The sequence below is a fragment of the Hippoglossus hippoglossus genome, chromosome 14 (genome assembly GCF_009819705.1).
Source record: "Hippoglossus hippoglossus isolate fHipHip1 chromosome 14, fHipHip1.pri, whole genome shotgun sequence".
Taxonomy (NCBI): Eukaryota; Metazoa; Chordata; class Actinopteri; order Pleuronectiformes; family Pleuronectidae; genus Hippoglossus; species Hippoglossus hippoglossus.
Window position 1 is genome coordinate 13,622,634 of NC_047164.1, and position 16,252 is coordinate 13,638,885.

Genomic DNA, 16,252 nt, shown 5'->3' on the forward strand with positions numbered 1-16,252 from the left:
CAGGCAAAAAAGCTGGAGATCCGACTGTGCATCACTTGCGGGCTCTTCAGTTTAGCAGTGAATGCAAGGTCCAATTCAAGCTGTCCTTCTCAGAGGACTCTGCGTGGGAAGCACTGCCACAAAGGGTACAAGGTGCCAAATGAGCCGATAGCATGGATAAGGATGGTTCCATGTGCTCTGCCAATCAAGGAGAGAAAGTTCCAGGACCTCCAGTCAATGAAAGACGTCATGCCCGTTGAGTGTCATCACTTCTTTGACAATTTGCCACATTAATAGGCATCAGTCAAGAACCCAGCAAAGAAGAGCTGGAGGGAGAAGTGAGGAGATGCACATGCCTCCTCAGCATTATGTTTAGTTAGTTTGTTAGTTATGCTTTATTGTTGAAAGAGTTGAAGGTTTAAAATTGCTTAAGTCACAAAGGCATGTTCAAAAATTTGCCTAAGTCATTTATTCCTCTTATGTTACATAATTGACAGACATTGTTATTAGTATATGTCAATAGTCATCTATTGTCATAACCTTTTTGAGTGAAATTATTAATAAATATCATATATTCAATATTTGGTCCATTTTTTTGTGTTTTCTGAAAAACCTGAAAGAATGACTTGGGCCATTAGTTTAAGAGGGTGACGATATGTTTATAAAACACCCATATAAAGTAAATCAATCATTCAAACTTTATTCATACAGCACCTGTCAAACAAATCAAATTCAATTCAAAGTTATTTTAATAGGATGAATGAAAAATAAATTAGAAATGACTTCAATGTTGGAGAACACCTCATAGCAAGATATATTCTATGTATTATGTATATCATGTAATACACTAACACACATACACATATAACATGACATAACAATATATACCAAAAAAGAATAAAGTCAGTAAAAATCAATTTCATAAAATGTATAATATCGATTACTGAATTAATAACACTGAATAAAAAGCCAGTCTAAATACATTGGTCAGGCGTGTTGTTTATTTGGACAACACCATATAAGATGACAGTTGTGACTGCATATTTATAATACTCGGCATTTAGCAGATAGCTTGTGATAATAATGTCAACGTACCTGTTTGTTTTTTTTAAATCATCATCATTAAACAGGAAATTATGTTTTTTTTCTTTAGCTTTACAAAACTCAAAATGTGGTGCATGTTTTACACATACTTCCGGTGGGTGGTTTTCAAAATAATAGTCATGGACCCTCAATTCACTGTATCCATTGAGAGGCAAAACATCATCAAACAAACAAATAATATCAGTAAATTGGAATTTTCTTTTACAATAGGCAACACTGGCCTCATGCTGATGAGAACCCTTAAATCAATGTCAGTGACTAAACAAAGCAATGAAGATAGTGCACAGCAATGGGCATGAGGGATTTATCAGCTATGATATGTTTGACCCAAAGAACTGAGACAAACATTCCCATCATGCAATGCATCCTGGTCATTTGGTCCTAACTCTCGTCTCACAGCTCCTCCAAGTGAGACAGACATCATGCTGGTCTCCCTGCAGAGGTCCACTGACTCTGAGGGTAAAGGTCTTGCTCCTGCCAACAGAGGAAGTGGTTGTCCAGCTGCTTCAGGTCAGCCACGATCCTGAACTCCTCAGCGTGTCATCGTCTTTTTAAACAAAGTGGTGGTGCTGCAGTCCTCAAATGCCTTTTTACCTACTTTTTTATTATTTCTTTTAACATCCACTGAGATGATACATTTCGAAGAAGATCCGTGTGATGGAATATGCTACAGAGGTTTGTTGAGTAATACTTGTTTTGGGTGAAAACAGGATGGTGTTGCAGAGCTTTATGTGTCCAAGCTTTGGACAGATTCAAATTCATATGTAACTCTCTTTTCAGAGTATGGTCAAACAATATTGTTCACTAATCCATCAGTAAGGAAGAAATAGAAATGAAAAGCAAAATATCTATGTTCAAAATGTGAATGTAATTTCTGGACATGAGTATTATTCAGCAAAATATACTAATACTGATTTAAAATGGTCCCTTTCATATAATGAATTGTACAAATATTTTGTTATTACTTCATAGAACAAGTCTTTTGCAGGAAATAGTTACAGCTTCCCAGTTGACTATCAGACAGAGCGGAGTCAATACAGTACCTTTGCCAGCTACTCCTCTGCCCCTCTATAGCTCCTCTATAATGTGAGGACATGATGTCGGGGGTGTAGGTCTATAGTGAGAATGACGTTAGCATGTGAGAGAGCCCTGCACTATTTGCAGTTGTTGTGGACTTGTGAAAAGCAAGCAGAGATAGTTCTCTGAAAGATCGAAACCAATATACCACGTAGACCTCCATCAGCGTCTTCGTTTTTTTTTCTTTTCTCTTTCACTCAGATCTATATTTTGTGGAGAATTTTAGATTATTTGTAGTGAATGCAAGCTCCACAGTGTGGCTTTTTATAATTATACAGCCAGTCCCTTGTGCTGTAGAGAAGAAATACAGACTATCCCAAAAAAAACTGTATTACCCTATTACTTTTCTTGATTATGACACTAGAATAGTCTTTTCTTATGGCATGGATTTCACAATATTATGTTGAGGGACTACGCGATACTTGTTTATTTTTTGTCATTTACTGTCTGTGTTAAAGAGCCTATGTTGTCCACTGTCATTGATCTAAATAATTAAGAAAAAGAATAAACGTGAGGATCATATAAAGTTTTTTTAATTGTACAAAACGTTTTGTGAATATTACTAGCAGGTTTAGTACACATTAACAAGACACAGGATTCAGGTACAGTATATTAGTTGGAGTGATGATCATATTTCGGACAAAATGTTAGGAAAAAGGAAAGATGTAAAGGTTTACGTGTAAAAAACAAAACAAAACACCCTATTAATGGGACAGATGAAGCTGAAACTTGACAGATCCACGCGTATTCTATCACATCAGAGAACTCCTCCTCGACTCCTCGAAGCTCAAGGACAAAGTAACTGTTCCACTGCCAAAGCTCACCCTCGGCTTTCCTGAAGTTGGGTCATTGCCATTGGTCTTCAGGCTGATGGACGATGACGGTGTGGAGGCAGAAGATCCAACAGTGCTGCCCGACTTTCTCCGTGAAGCCGTGCTATGCTTTAGAGTAGCTTTTGCCGCCACTTTGAAAGCGTGGGCTGAGGTGCTGCACCGGACCTCCTCGATGGTGTTCCGGGACGGTTTGAAAAGGATGATGTAGACCTTGTTGAAGAAGATGCAGGCCAGCATCCCAAAGCTGGATGCCAGTATGGCAATGACCTCCACCGCTGAAACAAACTTGCCGTAAGTACTGAAGTAGGCAGGGATGAAAGAGATCCAAACGATAAAGAATATGAGCATACTAAAAGTGATGAACTTAGCCTCGGTGAAGTTTTCTGGAAGTTTCCGTGATTTAAATGCAAAGAAGAAACATATAGCGGCCAGCAGGCATGTATAGCCAATAAGAAACCCAAGAGCCATTACAGAGCCCTCGTTACATGTGATAAAAATCATCTCATCTATGTCATAATTCCTGTAACTGGAAGGTGGGGCGTTGTACAGCCAGACCACACATATCATGACTTGGACAAATGTGCACAGAAACACCAGCAGGAACTGTAGGTTTAACCCCCACCATTTACGATGGAGACTTGTAGGGATCTTGGCTTCAAACACCAAGAGGACTCTGTTTGTTTTGACAAGGATGCACGAGATACAGAGAACAAAACTGATCCCAAAGGCAGGTTGGCGTAAGCGGCACATCCAATCCTGCGGCTCTCCTATGAAGATGAGGGAGCTGGAGAAGCAACAGATGAGAGAGAACAGGAGGACGTAGGACAGTTCTCGGTTCGTGGCCTTCACTATGGGGGTGTTGCGGAATCTGACAAAGACGGCCATCACGAAGCCTGTCAAGGCAACACCCAGCGCCGCACATATGGTCAACGCTATCCCGAAAGGTTCCGTCCAGGAGAGAAACTCAATTTCCTTCAGGAAGCAGAACGTGTGGTTCCCATTGGACCAGGAGTTATTTGGACACTTGGTGCAAACACTGGCATCTGTATAAATAAATAAAAACGTTATTTGTGTGTGCGTCTTAAAACTACAGACAGAAGCTATAAGGTATAACTTTTGTCAAATTTGTATATGAATGTTTGAACTCTTTATACCTTTGTGAATACTGTACTCTCCATCTGAGCACTCAGTGCATTCAAAGCAGCATGTGGGCATACTATCTATGATGCCCTTTCTTGTGCCAGGATCACAGTCCTCACTGCAGTTCGAGAATGGCACCTAGAGGATGTTAAATGGAAAGAAAGGTTGCACAAGAGTAGTTAGTTGTCACACCTTGCAAAGATTGTTAAGCCGTATGAGGAAAATTGTTATTTGTGAATATGGGCTACACAAAATAAAAAATATTTCTCTTAGGAGGTGGTGGAGATATTGGACTTTCATTCCTGAGGTGGAAATAAACATGACTGTAATTGGTTGCTAATGTCTACCAGCATTTATAAAGAAGCAATTGATAGATTTCTCTATGTTTGTACCTTGTTTTATTGCCCCAACCTGCTGATCATTTAAGTGTAAGTTGCTTTCACGGAAAATGGAAGCCTTAAAAAGTTGTTATAATGTATGTTTGTAACAATCTTCTGCTTTATCTGCAGGTTACAATGTTGATTAAATTGCAGACAGTTCTAAGGATATTGTTCTATAGGTGAATACAAAAACAAACACGCAATGACAGGAAACACAGGAATGCACTGATGAGAACATCGACCAAAAAATAGTTTGACTGACCTCTGAACCGTATCCATTCCACAGAATCTTTGTCCTGTCAATGAGCAGTTTGGCCCCTCTCTTAGCGTGCATGTGGTAGTATCCAACCTCCTCGAACACCACAGAGCCGTCTTCAGCGGACCTGTGCCAGTTTATAATCATGTAGTTTGCCGCCAGGTCGTCATTCTCATCAAAGTGGATCTTTTCCCCCATACTGTTGGTGTAGTTTAAATGTCTCAGCTGCTTCAGGACCTGAGGGGCAGAAACCCACATTTTGATGATTCACATATGAAAAGAAATTAGGTATTTAACAGCTGCGGTTGAGGGGACCTGCAATATTTTACCTGCCAGGCTTCCATTTTCTTTATATCTGCACAGGAATTGTTGGCAAAAAGTCCATGTCCGGGTGTGCAGGTAAGAATGTCCTGCAGGGCCTGTGCAATGGAATACACTGCAACATATACATTATAGGAGATTCGGAGGTGTGTGTAGTCCAGGTACGGGGTCTCAACGCTTGTGATGTCTTCCTCACCTGTACACAAAGGCCTGAAACTAGTGCTGCCACATTCTTGCAGTCTCGGGCTGTCCTCCAGATAACAGTTGAAGGTTTCTTCCCAAAACTCCCTGACAAATTCATTATGACTGTCTTTCTTTGGTTGGACATGTTGTAAGAACTCCCTTAAGCCTGGTATACGCCCCGCCTTCAGAGCAAAGCCAATAGTTCCTGCCACAACATCAAGATACTCTGGTTTGGCAATAAGGGAGGAGCTGGCCCACGCTTCGCTGGCTAACCAAATGCGATCTGTAATGTTTCTCCTGACCATCTCCTTGATTAGAGGCTCAATATCCGGGCCGCTGGCAAACACAACAATGACTTTAGCTGTGGAGTTCTCGATCCTGTCAGCCAGAGCTTGGATTTCATGATCCTCAGAGTACTGAGAAATAAGTTCATTCAGGTGAATGCAGATGTCTCGCTCCTCCATTTCCTTCTCGAACTTTTCGATCCCTGGGCGTCCATAGTCGTCATCGGAGGCCACAGCAATGACCCAGTTCCACTCGAAGTACTCTATGATGTCTGCCATGGCTGTGGCCTGGTACTCGTCTGTGGGAATGGTTCTCATGAAGGACTTGTACTGATTCTTGTTGCTCAGTAAACGACTTGAGGAGGCGTAGCTGATCTGAGAGGAGAGATTTCAGTTTATCAACCGGGTTTTTGTTGTGTCCTTCTCATTACTGTTCCTTGATCAACTTGAAGGTTTTGTCATTTTGTGATAAAAGACATGGTCGAGACCTCTCACACACCCGCAATTAATGGAATACATGAATGCAAGATCCACAACACAACTGCAAAAGCCACAAAAGTGAGCAACAATGGATAGTAACAATAAAATGAGCTAGTTAATGCTGCCGTCACTTTTGAAAACCAGGCCATCATTTAAAATTTGATACTTTTTTATTTTAAGTGTTACAGTACAGGCTCTTGTAGCGTGTTTCTGTTGTGTGTCTTTTATAGTTGCGTGGTCACTTTTTTATTCACGTTGTGGCTTTGGCATTTGTGTTTTCCTTTAGTGCACTGCACTTCTGTGAGACATCTTGGCCACCGTACATTTGCTCCTATTTAAGTTTCACGACTCAGCCAGAGTATTAATGGTCTGTGACTCACCTGAGGAATATAAAATAGGCCGAGTAAGTTTGCAACTGCTGTGGAAACTGCAGACCCAGCTCCTCCCACCACTGCAATGGTTGATGGGATGTGATCAGTGCAGTTACAGAATTCATCTAAATTCAGGGAGTCAATCTTATTTTGTGCCACAAAACTGAGGGTAGCTTCCAGGGCCTTCGACACCGTGTTGCATGTGTCAAATATCCTGTAGCCCAGACTGATGTTGGGCAGGAGAGTGCTGCTGTTGTTAATCTCATCAATTGCAAAAATCATGGCCTGGAGCCAACGGAAACCACGGAAATTGAACCTGCAAAAAACATCAAAGGGTGGATTCAGAAAAGTTGAAAAGAGTCCGTTTTCAAAAATACTATGTCAACAGTCTCGTGTTTTACCTGACACACTGTGTGGATTCCGGCCGCGCTGCGAGGTCTTGGTCTTTGGATGAAACACCAAAGTGTATCGGGAAAAGACCGCCGAGTAAAATATCACCGGTCATCTGTGCTCTTTGATGGGGCCCGTAAGTGGAAATCACATAACTGGACCCCAAGAGTATCAGATAATGCAGAACCAGTCTCATCTTTACTTTTCTCCTCTAATCGATAATGGATTGGTGTCTAAAACGCAGAGTGAAGATCTTCTCAGCATAATCTTCTCCCACAAATCTGCTTGCTTCGCTGTTTTGTGTTATTCATGATTGCACAAAAGAAAATGCCTGCCAGTTGGAAAAGGGGGGAAAAGGCCACAATCACATCAGATATCCACATTTTCCCAATAAAACAAACAAGTGCAAAAGGAAATTCAAATTTTCTTGATAATTCACCAAGAAATAAACATAATTCTTATTCCGTGGCAGCTTGCAAAAGCATCTGATACTCTACTTCAATACTCTCGACACAATGGTGAGACAAATGGTGTTAGGAGCCAACACAACTAAAGGCTGTTTCTAGAATACTCAATTACTGTATATAAGTCTGTTGAGAGTTGACTTCTCTTGTAATGTTTCTTAAAAAGAGATGAATCTGAATGTTTAACACCTCAGCCACAGCCTGGTTGTGTAGCTGGAAATATCCACCTGAAACCAAAATAGACGCAGGATTTACATCAGCCGAGAATGAAGTCACACACTAATGACTCTCCTTCCTGCAAATGCTCGGTCTCACGCTGTGGCCAGTGAACCCAGTCACCATGGAGAAGAGCCATCGCAGCCTCACTGCATCTGGCTAATACTGCTGGAAAAATGCTGGGGCAGAGCTGCGATAATGAAGTAACTACCTGCCTTTAAGAGCCACTCTTTGCCCCCATTAACAATTATTAAGAGAATGTTCTATGCCGAGTCATATAAAATCTATTTTAAATTAATACGGCCATTATTTTTAGACAGAAAGCTCATTGTGCTTTAAAAAAAATCCCCTAACGTCCAATAAAAGTAAAGTAGAATATTATTATGCATTCAATGTTCTATAGAAACCAATGTCCCCTGTCTCTTTTTTGTAAATAACAAAAAAATAAAAATAAAAACTATATAATCTCCACTTGTTCCAAATGAACAAAATAGAAAAAAACTTATTTCTAGCAAAGTACAATCGGCAAAGAAATTGACTGTAATATCATCAAATGTTTTAAATGACTGCAATAGCTAAATAGTTTTAGAGAGTTTTTTGAACTCTCTAAAACTATTCTTCGTTGATTTTTAACTCCCAAAGTTAAACTATTAAAACAACAAACATGGACTATAACACAGAATCAAACTTACCTGGTACCTGGCCGTGTATTAATCAATGAGATACACTCCGAGAAATCAATCTGCAGCTTTGCACTGATTTTAAAGCCTTTCCCCAAATTTTCCAGGGTGATGAATGAATTTACTGGACAATGGTTTTAGCTTTCCCCTTTCTGCAGATGAATCATTAACCGAGAGAGGGGTAGTCCATTTCCTTCGGTTAATGAAGTCTACCCACAGTTCACTCCTGAACCAAAGTAATCGCAACCTAAAGTTGGAAGAGAATGAGTCGGGAACTGACTAAACTTTAATCTCATCTCATATTAAATCTTAAACAAGGTTCACATTTTGAAGTGCCATCATGCAACTTTCATTTCACCAGTGGAATAAGTTTTTCCAAGTGAGGAAAAGACTTAATACAACCGAAATTCAAATACATGTTTTTTTTAATATCCAATCATCACTACAGTGTTTATATGTGATTCAACATTCAAGAGGCCCAATAAAAAAATATGGGAAAGTTCAGACTTTATATTGACTTCGATAGCTGGAGGTGAAAGCTTGTGTACTTAAATGTCTTGTAATAGATGAGCCAGAACTCGCACTGCACCTTCCTCCTCAGACTGGATGTTTCGAGTAAGTACGTGAAATCATTTCAAATACAGACTAATTGTTTTCATTCAATTATATTGTTTAATACTTCGTGAAGCACAAACTGCTGCATCCATGTTGAACACAGGGCTTCTACTTAACTAGATGTTTGACTGACTGCAGGACTAAACTATTCATGAAGTCAGGTGATCCTGTGCTCAGTTAAAAGTGACCACGTATGTTGACTTGCAACTGTTGGACCACTGATAACTTTACCATCAAAGGCGTCATCTTTCAGACATTAAAAACTATTTATCTGTTTCTCTCTCTATATATATATATACACTACCGTTCAAAAGTTTGGGGTCACCCAGACAATTTTGTGTTTTCCATGAAAACTCACACTTTTATTTATCAAATGAGTTGCAAAATGAATAGAAAATATAGTCAAGACATTGACAAGGTTAGAAATAATGATTTTTATTTGAAATATTAATTTTGTTCTTCGTTAAAGAATGCTCCATTTGCAGCAATTACAGCATTGCAGACCTTTGGCATTCTAGCTGTTAATTTGTTGAGGTAATCTGTAGAAATTTCACCCCACGCTTCCTGAAGCACCTCCCACAAGTTGGATTGGCTTGATGGGCACTTCTTGCGTACCATACGGTCAAGCTGCTCCCACAACAGCTCAATGGGGTTGAGATCTGGTGACTGCGCTGGCCGCTCCATTACAGACAGCATACCAGCTGCCTGCTTCTTCCCTAAATAGTTCTTGCATAATGTGGAGGTGTGCTTTGGGTCATTGTCCTGTTGTAGGAGGAAATTGGCTCCAATCAAGCGCTGTCCACAGGGTATGGCATGGCGTTGAAAAATGGAGTGATAGCCTTCCTTATTTAAAATCCCTTTTACCTTGTACAAATCTCCCACTTTACCAGCACCAAAGCAGCCCCAGACCATCACATTACCTCCACCATGCTTGACAGATGGCGGCAGGCACTCTTCCAGCATCTTTTCACCTGTTCTGCGTCTCACAAATGTTCTTCTGTGTGATCCAAACACCTCAAACTTTGATTCGTCTGTCCATAACACTTTTTTCCAATCTCCCTCTGTCCAATGTCTGTGTTCTTTTGCCCATATCAATCTTTTCTTTTTATTGGCCAGTCTCAGATATGGCTTTTTCTTTGCCACTCTGCCTAGAAGGCCAGCATCCCGGAGTCGCCTCTTCACTGTAGACGTTGACACTGGCGTTTTGCGGGTACCATTTAAAGGAGCTGCCAGTTGAGGACCTGTGAGGCGTCTATTTCTCAAACTAGAGACTCTAATATACTTGTCTTCTTGCTGAGTTGTGCACCGGGGCCTCCCACTTCTCTTTCTACTCTGGTTAGAGCCCGTTTGTGCTGTTCTCTGCGGGGAGTAGTAGACACCGTTGTAGGAAATTTTCAGTTTCTTCGCAATTTCTCGCATGGAATAGCCTTCATTTCTAAGAACAAGAATAGACTGGCAAGTTTCACATGAAAGTTCTCTTTTTCTGGCCATTTTGAGAGTATAATCGAACCCACAAATGTGATGCTCCAGATACTCAACTAGCTCAAAGGAAGGCCAGTTTTATAGCTTCTCTCACCAGCAAAACAGTTTTCAGCTGTGCTAACATAATTGCACAAGGGTTTTCAAGGGTTTTCTAATCATCCATTAGTCTTCTAAGGCGATTAGCAAACACAATGTACCATTAGAACACTGGAGTGATAGTTGCTGGAAATGGGCCTCTATACACCTATGTAGATATTTCATTAAAAACCAGACGTTTCCACCTAGAATAGTCATTTACCACATTAACAATGTATAGAGTGTATTTCTGATTAATTTAATGTTATCTTCACTGAAAAAAACAGTGCTTTTCTTTGAAAAATAAGGAAATTTCTAAGTGACCCCAAACTTTTGAACGGTAGTGTATATACAGTATATATATATATATACATATATATGTATCTGAGGACAAAAGTTTTGATGCTGAATGGAAGCAAAATATTGTATCATCATTTATCATTTGCTTAAAGAAATGAATGCCATATTTTGACAGTCTTTGTACAGTCCTCAAACAAAATATTCTGATCCGGGCATTTTCAGAAATGGCACGTACATCTGAAATGTAACAAGATGTGTCAAAAATGTTGAGTTCACGGCGAATGGGTTTATCCTCACATTTAGTGTTCTCTCGGCCACATCGAAACACAGTCTCGTACACGGCTGCATTCAACTGAAAAGGTAAGAATGATGACTTTCTTAAATTGAATGAATATTCTACTGGTTTTGGACCTAGTCAGTAGGAGAAGGTCAGTTTGTCTTAAAGTTTGATGTGTTCTAATTCAGGATGAATAGTTATAAATGTACTATGATGAAGCTACAACTTACTTGAATTTCTTATTGTTTCTTACGCACATGCCTTTACAGCAAATCGCTCACAGGTGACATGAAATGCACATCTGGATTATGTTTAACGTTTATATGAGAACGGTAGCGTTTGATTTCTAAATTGCCAGTGTGTACTTACATTTTCTAAACAGAGATTTATCTCTTTTGACCAGAAAATAATATTGAGATGGGTGTTGACACTTTCTAATTTGTCTTTTGACTTGTGTCAGATCTCAGCTGTATCCCATTTTTGTGCGTTTTATCTGGAGGTTTTACAAGATGCCTGGAGCACAGATTCTACTGTTCCTGCAGAGTCTGACGCGTAGGAAACCTCTGGAGCCCGAGGGCGAAGAGTCCAACTTTCGCCGGTGCCTGACCACCCTTGACCTGGTGGCTCTAGGGGTCGGCAGCACACTTGGGGCCGGGGTGTATGTGCTGTCGGGAGAAGTTGCCAGAGCCGTGGCCGGGCCGAGTATCATTATCTCTTTCCTGATAGCGGCAGTGGCCTCAATATTTGCTGGACTGTGTTATGCTGAATTTGGAGCTCGTGTTCCCAAGACTGGCTCTGCCTATCTCTATAGCTATGTGACTGTGGGAGAGATTTGGGCTTTTATCACCGGCTGGAACCTGCTGCTGTCTTATGTCATCGGTAAAGACTGTTTGATTTTTCAATTTGTGTGTGCAATAATCTCTTAAGTAGATGCTGCAGCCTCTCTTTCCTCATAAACCACCTGATGTGACATGTCTCAAGTTTGAAATAAAGAAAATCATTTATGAATATCTATGTGAATTGACCCATTTTGTGTCTCCTCCTCATTCACTGTTTATTAGGGACATCGAGTGTAGCCAGGGCATGGAGTGGGACCTTCGATGACCTCATTGGAAATGTCATCGCCAACTCTCTGGGCAAACAGGCTGCGATGGGTTTACCTGGATTAGCTCCTTACCCAGACTTCTTTGCAGCTGCTCTCATAATGCTCCTGGCAGGCGAGTTTCATTATCAAATTTTTTGTTGTAATTTTTCTTTGTTATTTCAATGTCTAAAATAAAGAGGGGGAAATTATTGTTGATGCATTTTTAATATTTTATTGTATTTTTGATGAGTGAAATTTCATGATGTTCAAATACACGTCTGACTTTATATTTGTGTGCTTTCTTTGTAGGGATTCTTGCATTTGGTGCGAAGGAGTCGGCCACAGTGAATAAGGTTTTTACTGCGGTTAACGTCCTGGTGCTGCTGTTTGTTATCACCTCTGGTTTCATTAAGGGTGACATCAACAACTGGTACATCACTGAAGACACTATCATAAGTGCATATGAGTAAGTATCATTAATATGAAAAACGTGCTTCACCTGCAGACCACAGAAACAAATTAAAATTAAATTCCTACCTTTTACTTTGCCGTGTTTGGTAAAACATAGTTTACAGGCTGTTAGTGTTAAATATTAAACTGACTAAATATGGGTTTCAAATATTTAAATACCAATTAGTTTGTAAAATATTATTATATGTTCTCTGCAGAAACCACACGTCACTGAATGATACCTCCAGATATGGCAGTGGGGGATTTCTCCCTTTCGGCTTTGAGGGTACATTAGCGGGTGCGGCCACTTGCTTTTATGCATTCGTTGGATTTGATTGTATTGCCACAACAAGTAAGTTCAAAGAGGTTCCGCTGTTACATAATCAGAATGAATTTCAGACGTATACTCACGTGGTACATAATTGAGACAGAAACATGTCAAATATAATCCTGTTGTTTTGGTGCACGTAACAAAAATGCTGAAAATGAAATGTAGTATAGATAAAGACCTTTTACACATGAGCAGTATTTACTTTGTTGGACCACACTTACACACACACTGTACATGCAAGTGCAGGCAAAACATGTGTATAACTTCAATATGTATAACTAAATGGGTTTTTCTATAGGTGAGGAGGTTAAAAACCCACAGAAGTCGATCCCTCTTGGCATCGTGGCATCTCTCCTCATCTGCTTCTTGGCCTATTTCGGTGTGTCTGCTGCCCTGACTCTCATGATGCCCTACTATTTGCTCAGTGTTCACAGCCCACTGCCTGCAGCCTTTACATACATCGGTTGGGGCCCTGCGAAGTACGCAGTGGCTGTGGGATCCCTCTGTGCACTGTCAACCAGGTATGAAGCACACTGGGTCTTTCACAAACCAGATTCTGTTCCACTGATCAAATTCAAAAAATATGTATTCAATTTGACACTGTCCAGTTAGTGAATTGGTAGAAGTACATTATTGTTGGCTGACATGTAGAATACTCACAGTAAAGGAAGATCACAGCAATCCCAGTTGTCGTTGATGGAGTTATCTGAGTTTATTCCTCGCAGCCTTCTCGGATCAATGTTCCCGATGCCTCGCGTTATCTTTGCCATGGCCAGGGATGGACTTCTCTTCACACCGCTCAGCAAACTCAGTGACAGACAAAGTCCTGTCATAGCAACCCTGGTGTCAGGGGTTGCAGCAGGTAAACTTCACACAATATACATCACAGTAATGAACTGTCTTTTCTCTGTGTTTCTTTTAACAAATCCCTTCCTGTTTTGAACCTAATTGTTCATCCTCACGCTCATTGCTCAACACACACACTACACGGATTCTAAACAGCTAAATGTATTTATTTAGAGGAGGGACAATATTTGGCAAAAGGTTAATGTTTTCCTTTTCTAGCTGTATAGTACAGAGCAGAGTTAATCTGCACAAACTGTTCCATAGCTGATGAGTTCAAGCGCACAGTCTGCCTTTGACTGTAAATACACTTTCTCTGTGAGCCCTGTAGTGACAGGTCAGCCGTGTCCAAAACAACTGTAGAGGCACATGAACTTTGAGACCAACACCTGGACTAAGCTATAGTTGAAATACAGTTAATTGGAATGAGTGTCAGATGATATTATGTAAATGCTTCTTCTTCTTCTTCTTATTGTTATTATTATTAATGTCTTTTCAGCTATCATGGCATTGGTGTTTGACCTGAAGTCACTGGTTGACATGATGTCGATTGGAACCCTCTTCGCCTACACACTTGTTGCCATATGTATCCTCATATTAAGGTATGAGTCATCATAATAAAACATGTCGGATATTATTACTGTAATCTAAATAGCTATACTCTGAAATTTGTTAGTGATGTGTCTAATGAGGAGTGTGGCAAGCTATACAGCAAAACCATATCAACAATAGAGAATGCTGTGGTTTGTGTGGAACTTAATGCCTGTTAACAGTCTTACAAGTATTTGAGTGGGTGGTTATGATAATCTTGGCGATGAAATTAAAGAGAGTCCCCTTTACCTGGAAAAATAATCAAAACACATTTTCAAGGTTGAAAGATTATAAAAACAGTGCTATTGTCAAAATATACTGGTAATTGGCCCCAGTAGTGAGCTCATCACTATAACAGCTTGCTGATACTGTGGAGTAATTATCAGTTTCAGTGAGCGATATTTGCAAATCATTATAAAACAACATGTCATTGGCCTGGTGTGTTAGAAACATTAATATTACACGTGGTTGACATAAACTTGTGTTCACACAAGAATAAACTCCTTGTTTAAATCACAGTTATATTTTGTGTATAGAGAGAATGCTATATTAACCCATTGCCTGGGTACATTTATTGACATTTCCTCACTTTGCAGATACCAAGCAGACCTCAGTGAAAATTCCGGACGCAGCGAACCAGATCCTTTTACCATTCATGAAGTCTTCAGTCCTCCCTCACAACCAACTTTACGGACGTCAAAAAATGTCTCTGTTCTAGCTGTTTTTACTGGTTAGTGATTCTTCTTCCTGTCATCCTTTAATATTTTTTTTACATATAGATGACTTCCATCGGAAATAGTAATTGGAACTTACATTGATCTCTCCAGTCTTTTTAGCTATCATCCTGAGCCTCCTCATATCTGGAGCTGTAGACTCCCTGCAGGCCCTGGAGTGGTGGAGTTTACTCTGCGTCTCTGTGATCGTACTGATTCTGCTACTCATTATCTTGATCATCTGGAGACAACCACAAAGTTCAACAAAAGCTGCTTTCATGGTACATCTCATCTATCTTAAAGTGGCAATCTCAAAGATTTTTTTATAAATAAATGTTTGTTAAGTCACTGTCTATCGCTGAACTAAGCAACACAGATCTGATTGAGCCTATGGCCCATGGCCCTACATGCCAACAACAGACAAAGGCATTGCATTGTCTTTGCCATTGAGCTTAGAGCTACTGATAGTAACCATTAAAAATGCATCGAGCAAACAGTGATTTTCTGCTAATCAGTTTGAAATATTGCTGGGACTTCAATGTGTTTCTTGCAACATTAAAGTTTAAACAGGGAATTTGACTATATATTTAATTTAATTTAATTTTTTTAATTTCTCCTTTTTCTTATGCATAGGTTCCATTTGTGCCATTGCTTCCTATATTCAGCACCATTGTCAATGTCTACCTTATGGCTCAGCTTGGATCGGACACATGGATCCGCTATGCAGTGTGGATGGCAATAGGTATGTGAACAATATCTCTACAAAACGCACGTTTCATTGTCACAAAATGTGTAACAACATCAAATAACACGGGCCTGACCATGTGTGGTGTGTCTTTTCTTTCAACAGGTTTAATCATCTACTTTTGTTATGGGGTTCGGCACAGTGTGCAGAAAGAAAGGCTTCAACATTCCCCCAATCAAGTCCAATTTCACAGCATCACCACTAATACAGTGCCAAACGAACCTGGACAAGATTACAATGGCTAAACCGTGGTTGATGAGAATATTCACTGGGCACAAGGAAGCATTTCAGTCATGACCTCTGACCTCTATGTTGTTTCTGTTACCTGTGAGATTAAATATATAGAAAACATTTACTCAAGTCTTTTAGAATAAATAAATAAATAAAGACATTGTATAAGTTCCAAAATAAAACATTTTGCAGGTTTGATGTTAAACGCTGTAAATAAAAATGTGTTTTGTTATGGCACCTGCATTCCCTTTATACACGGTACTCACAGTACTTCACATATATGTATGTGTAGCTGTTTCAATGTTTTCATAAATGTATGCTAGTTTATAGCCAACTGATGTTGTATTTGTATTATTC

At 39.9% G+C, this 16,252-nt stretch overlaps 2 protein-coding genes across 2 annotated transcripts; one reads left to right on the plus strand and one right to left on the minus strand.

The window, feature by feature from the left end:
* Window positions 1-2,713: 2,713 nt before the first annotated feature.
* On the minus strand, window positions 2,714-13,622 carry casr (calcium-sensing receptor). Its single transcript, XM_034607609.1, has 8 exons — window positions 13,433-13,622; window positions 8,171-8,405; window positions 6,810-7,129; window positions 6,418-6,724; window positions 5,099-5,932; window positions 4,776-5,006; window positions 4,148-4,271; window positions 2,714-4,036 (listed from the first exon to the last, which is right to left on the minus strand). Exons 3-8 carry the CDS (start codon window positions 6,992-6,994, stop codon window positions 2,913-2,915), a joined length of 2,805 nt encoding a protein of 934 aa, XP_034463500.1. The 5' UTR covers window positions 6,995-7,129; window positions 8,171-8,405; window positions 13,433-13,622; the 3' UTR covers window positions 2,714-2,912.
* On the plus strand, window positions 11,417-16,018 carry zgc:175280 (cationic amino acid transporter 2 family protein). The gene is made up of 11 exons (XM_034607611.1): window positions 11,417-11,786; window positions 11,969-12,124; window positions 12,301-12,457; window positions 12,660-12,793; window positions 13,071-13,293; window positions 13,498-13,634; window positions 14,115-14,217; window positions 14,803-14,936; window positions 15,034-15,200; window positions 15,553-15,661; window positions 15,770-16,018. The coding sequence occupies exons 1-11, from the start codon at window positions 11,417-11,419 to the stop codon at window positions 15,907-15,909; spliced, it is 1,830 nt and encodes a 609-aa protein (XP_034463502.1). The 3' UTR covers window positions 15,910-16,018.
* The last annotated feature ends 234 nt before the right edge of the window (window positions 16,019-16,252 follow it).

Coding starts and splice junctions, on each gene's coding strand:
- casr (XM_034607609.1), bottom strand. CDS start 6,994: ATGAGACTGGTTCTGCATTATCTGATACTCTTGGGGTCCAGTTATGTG. Junction 6,725..6,809: donor GAATCCACACAGTGTGTCAG/GTAAAACACGAG, acceptor TGTTTTTTGCAG/GTTCAATTTCCGTGGTTTCC. Junction 5,933..6,417: donor GCCTATTTTATATTCCTCAG/GTGAGTCACAGA, acceptor CTCTCCTCTCAG/ATCAGCTACGCCTCCTCAAG.
- zgc:175280 (XM_034607611.1), top strand. CDS start 11,417: ATGCCTGGAGCACAGATTCTACTGTTCCTGCAGAGTCTGACGCGTAGG. Junction 12,794..13,070: donor TGATTGTATTGCCACAACAA/GTAAGTTCAAAG, acceptor GTTTTTCTATAG/GTGAGGAGGTTAAAAACCCA. Junction 14,218..14,802: donor ATATGTATCCTCATATTAAG/GTATGAGTCATC, acceptor CTCACTTTGCAG/ATACCAAGCAGACCTCAGTG.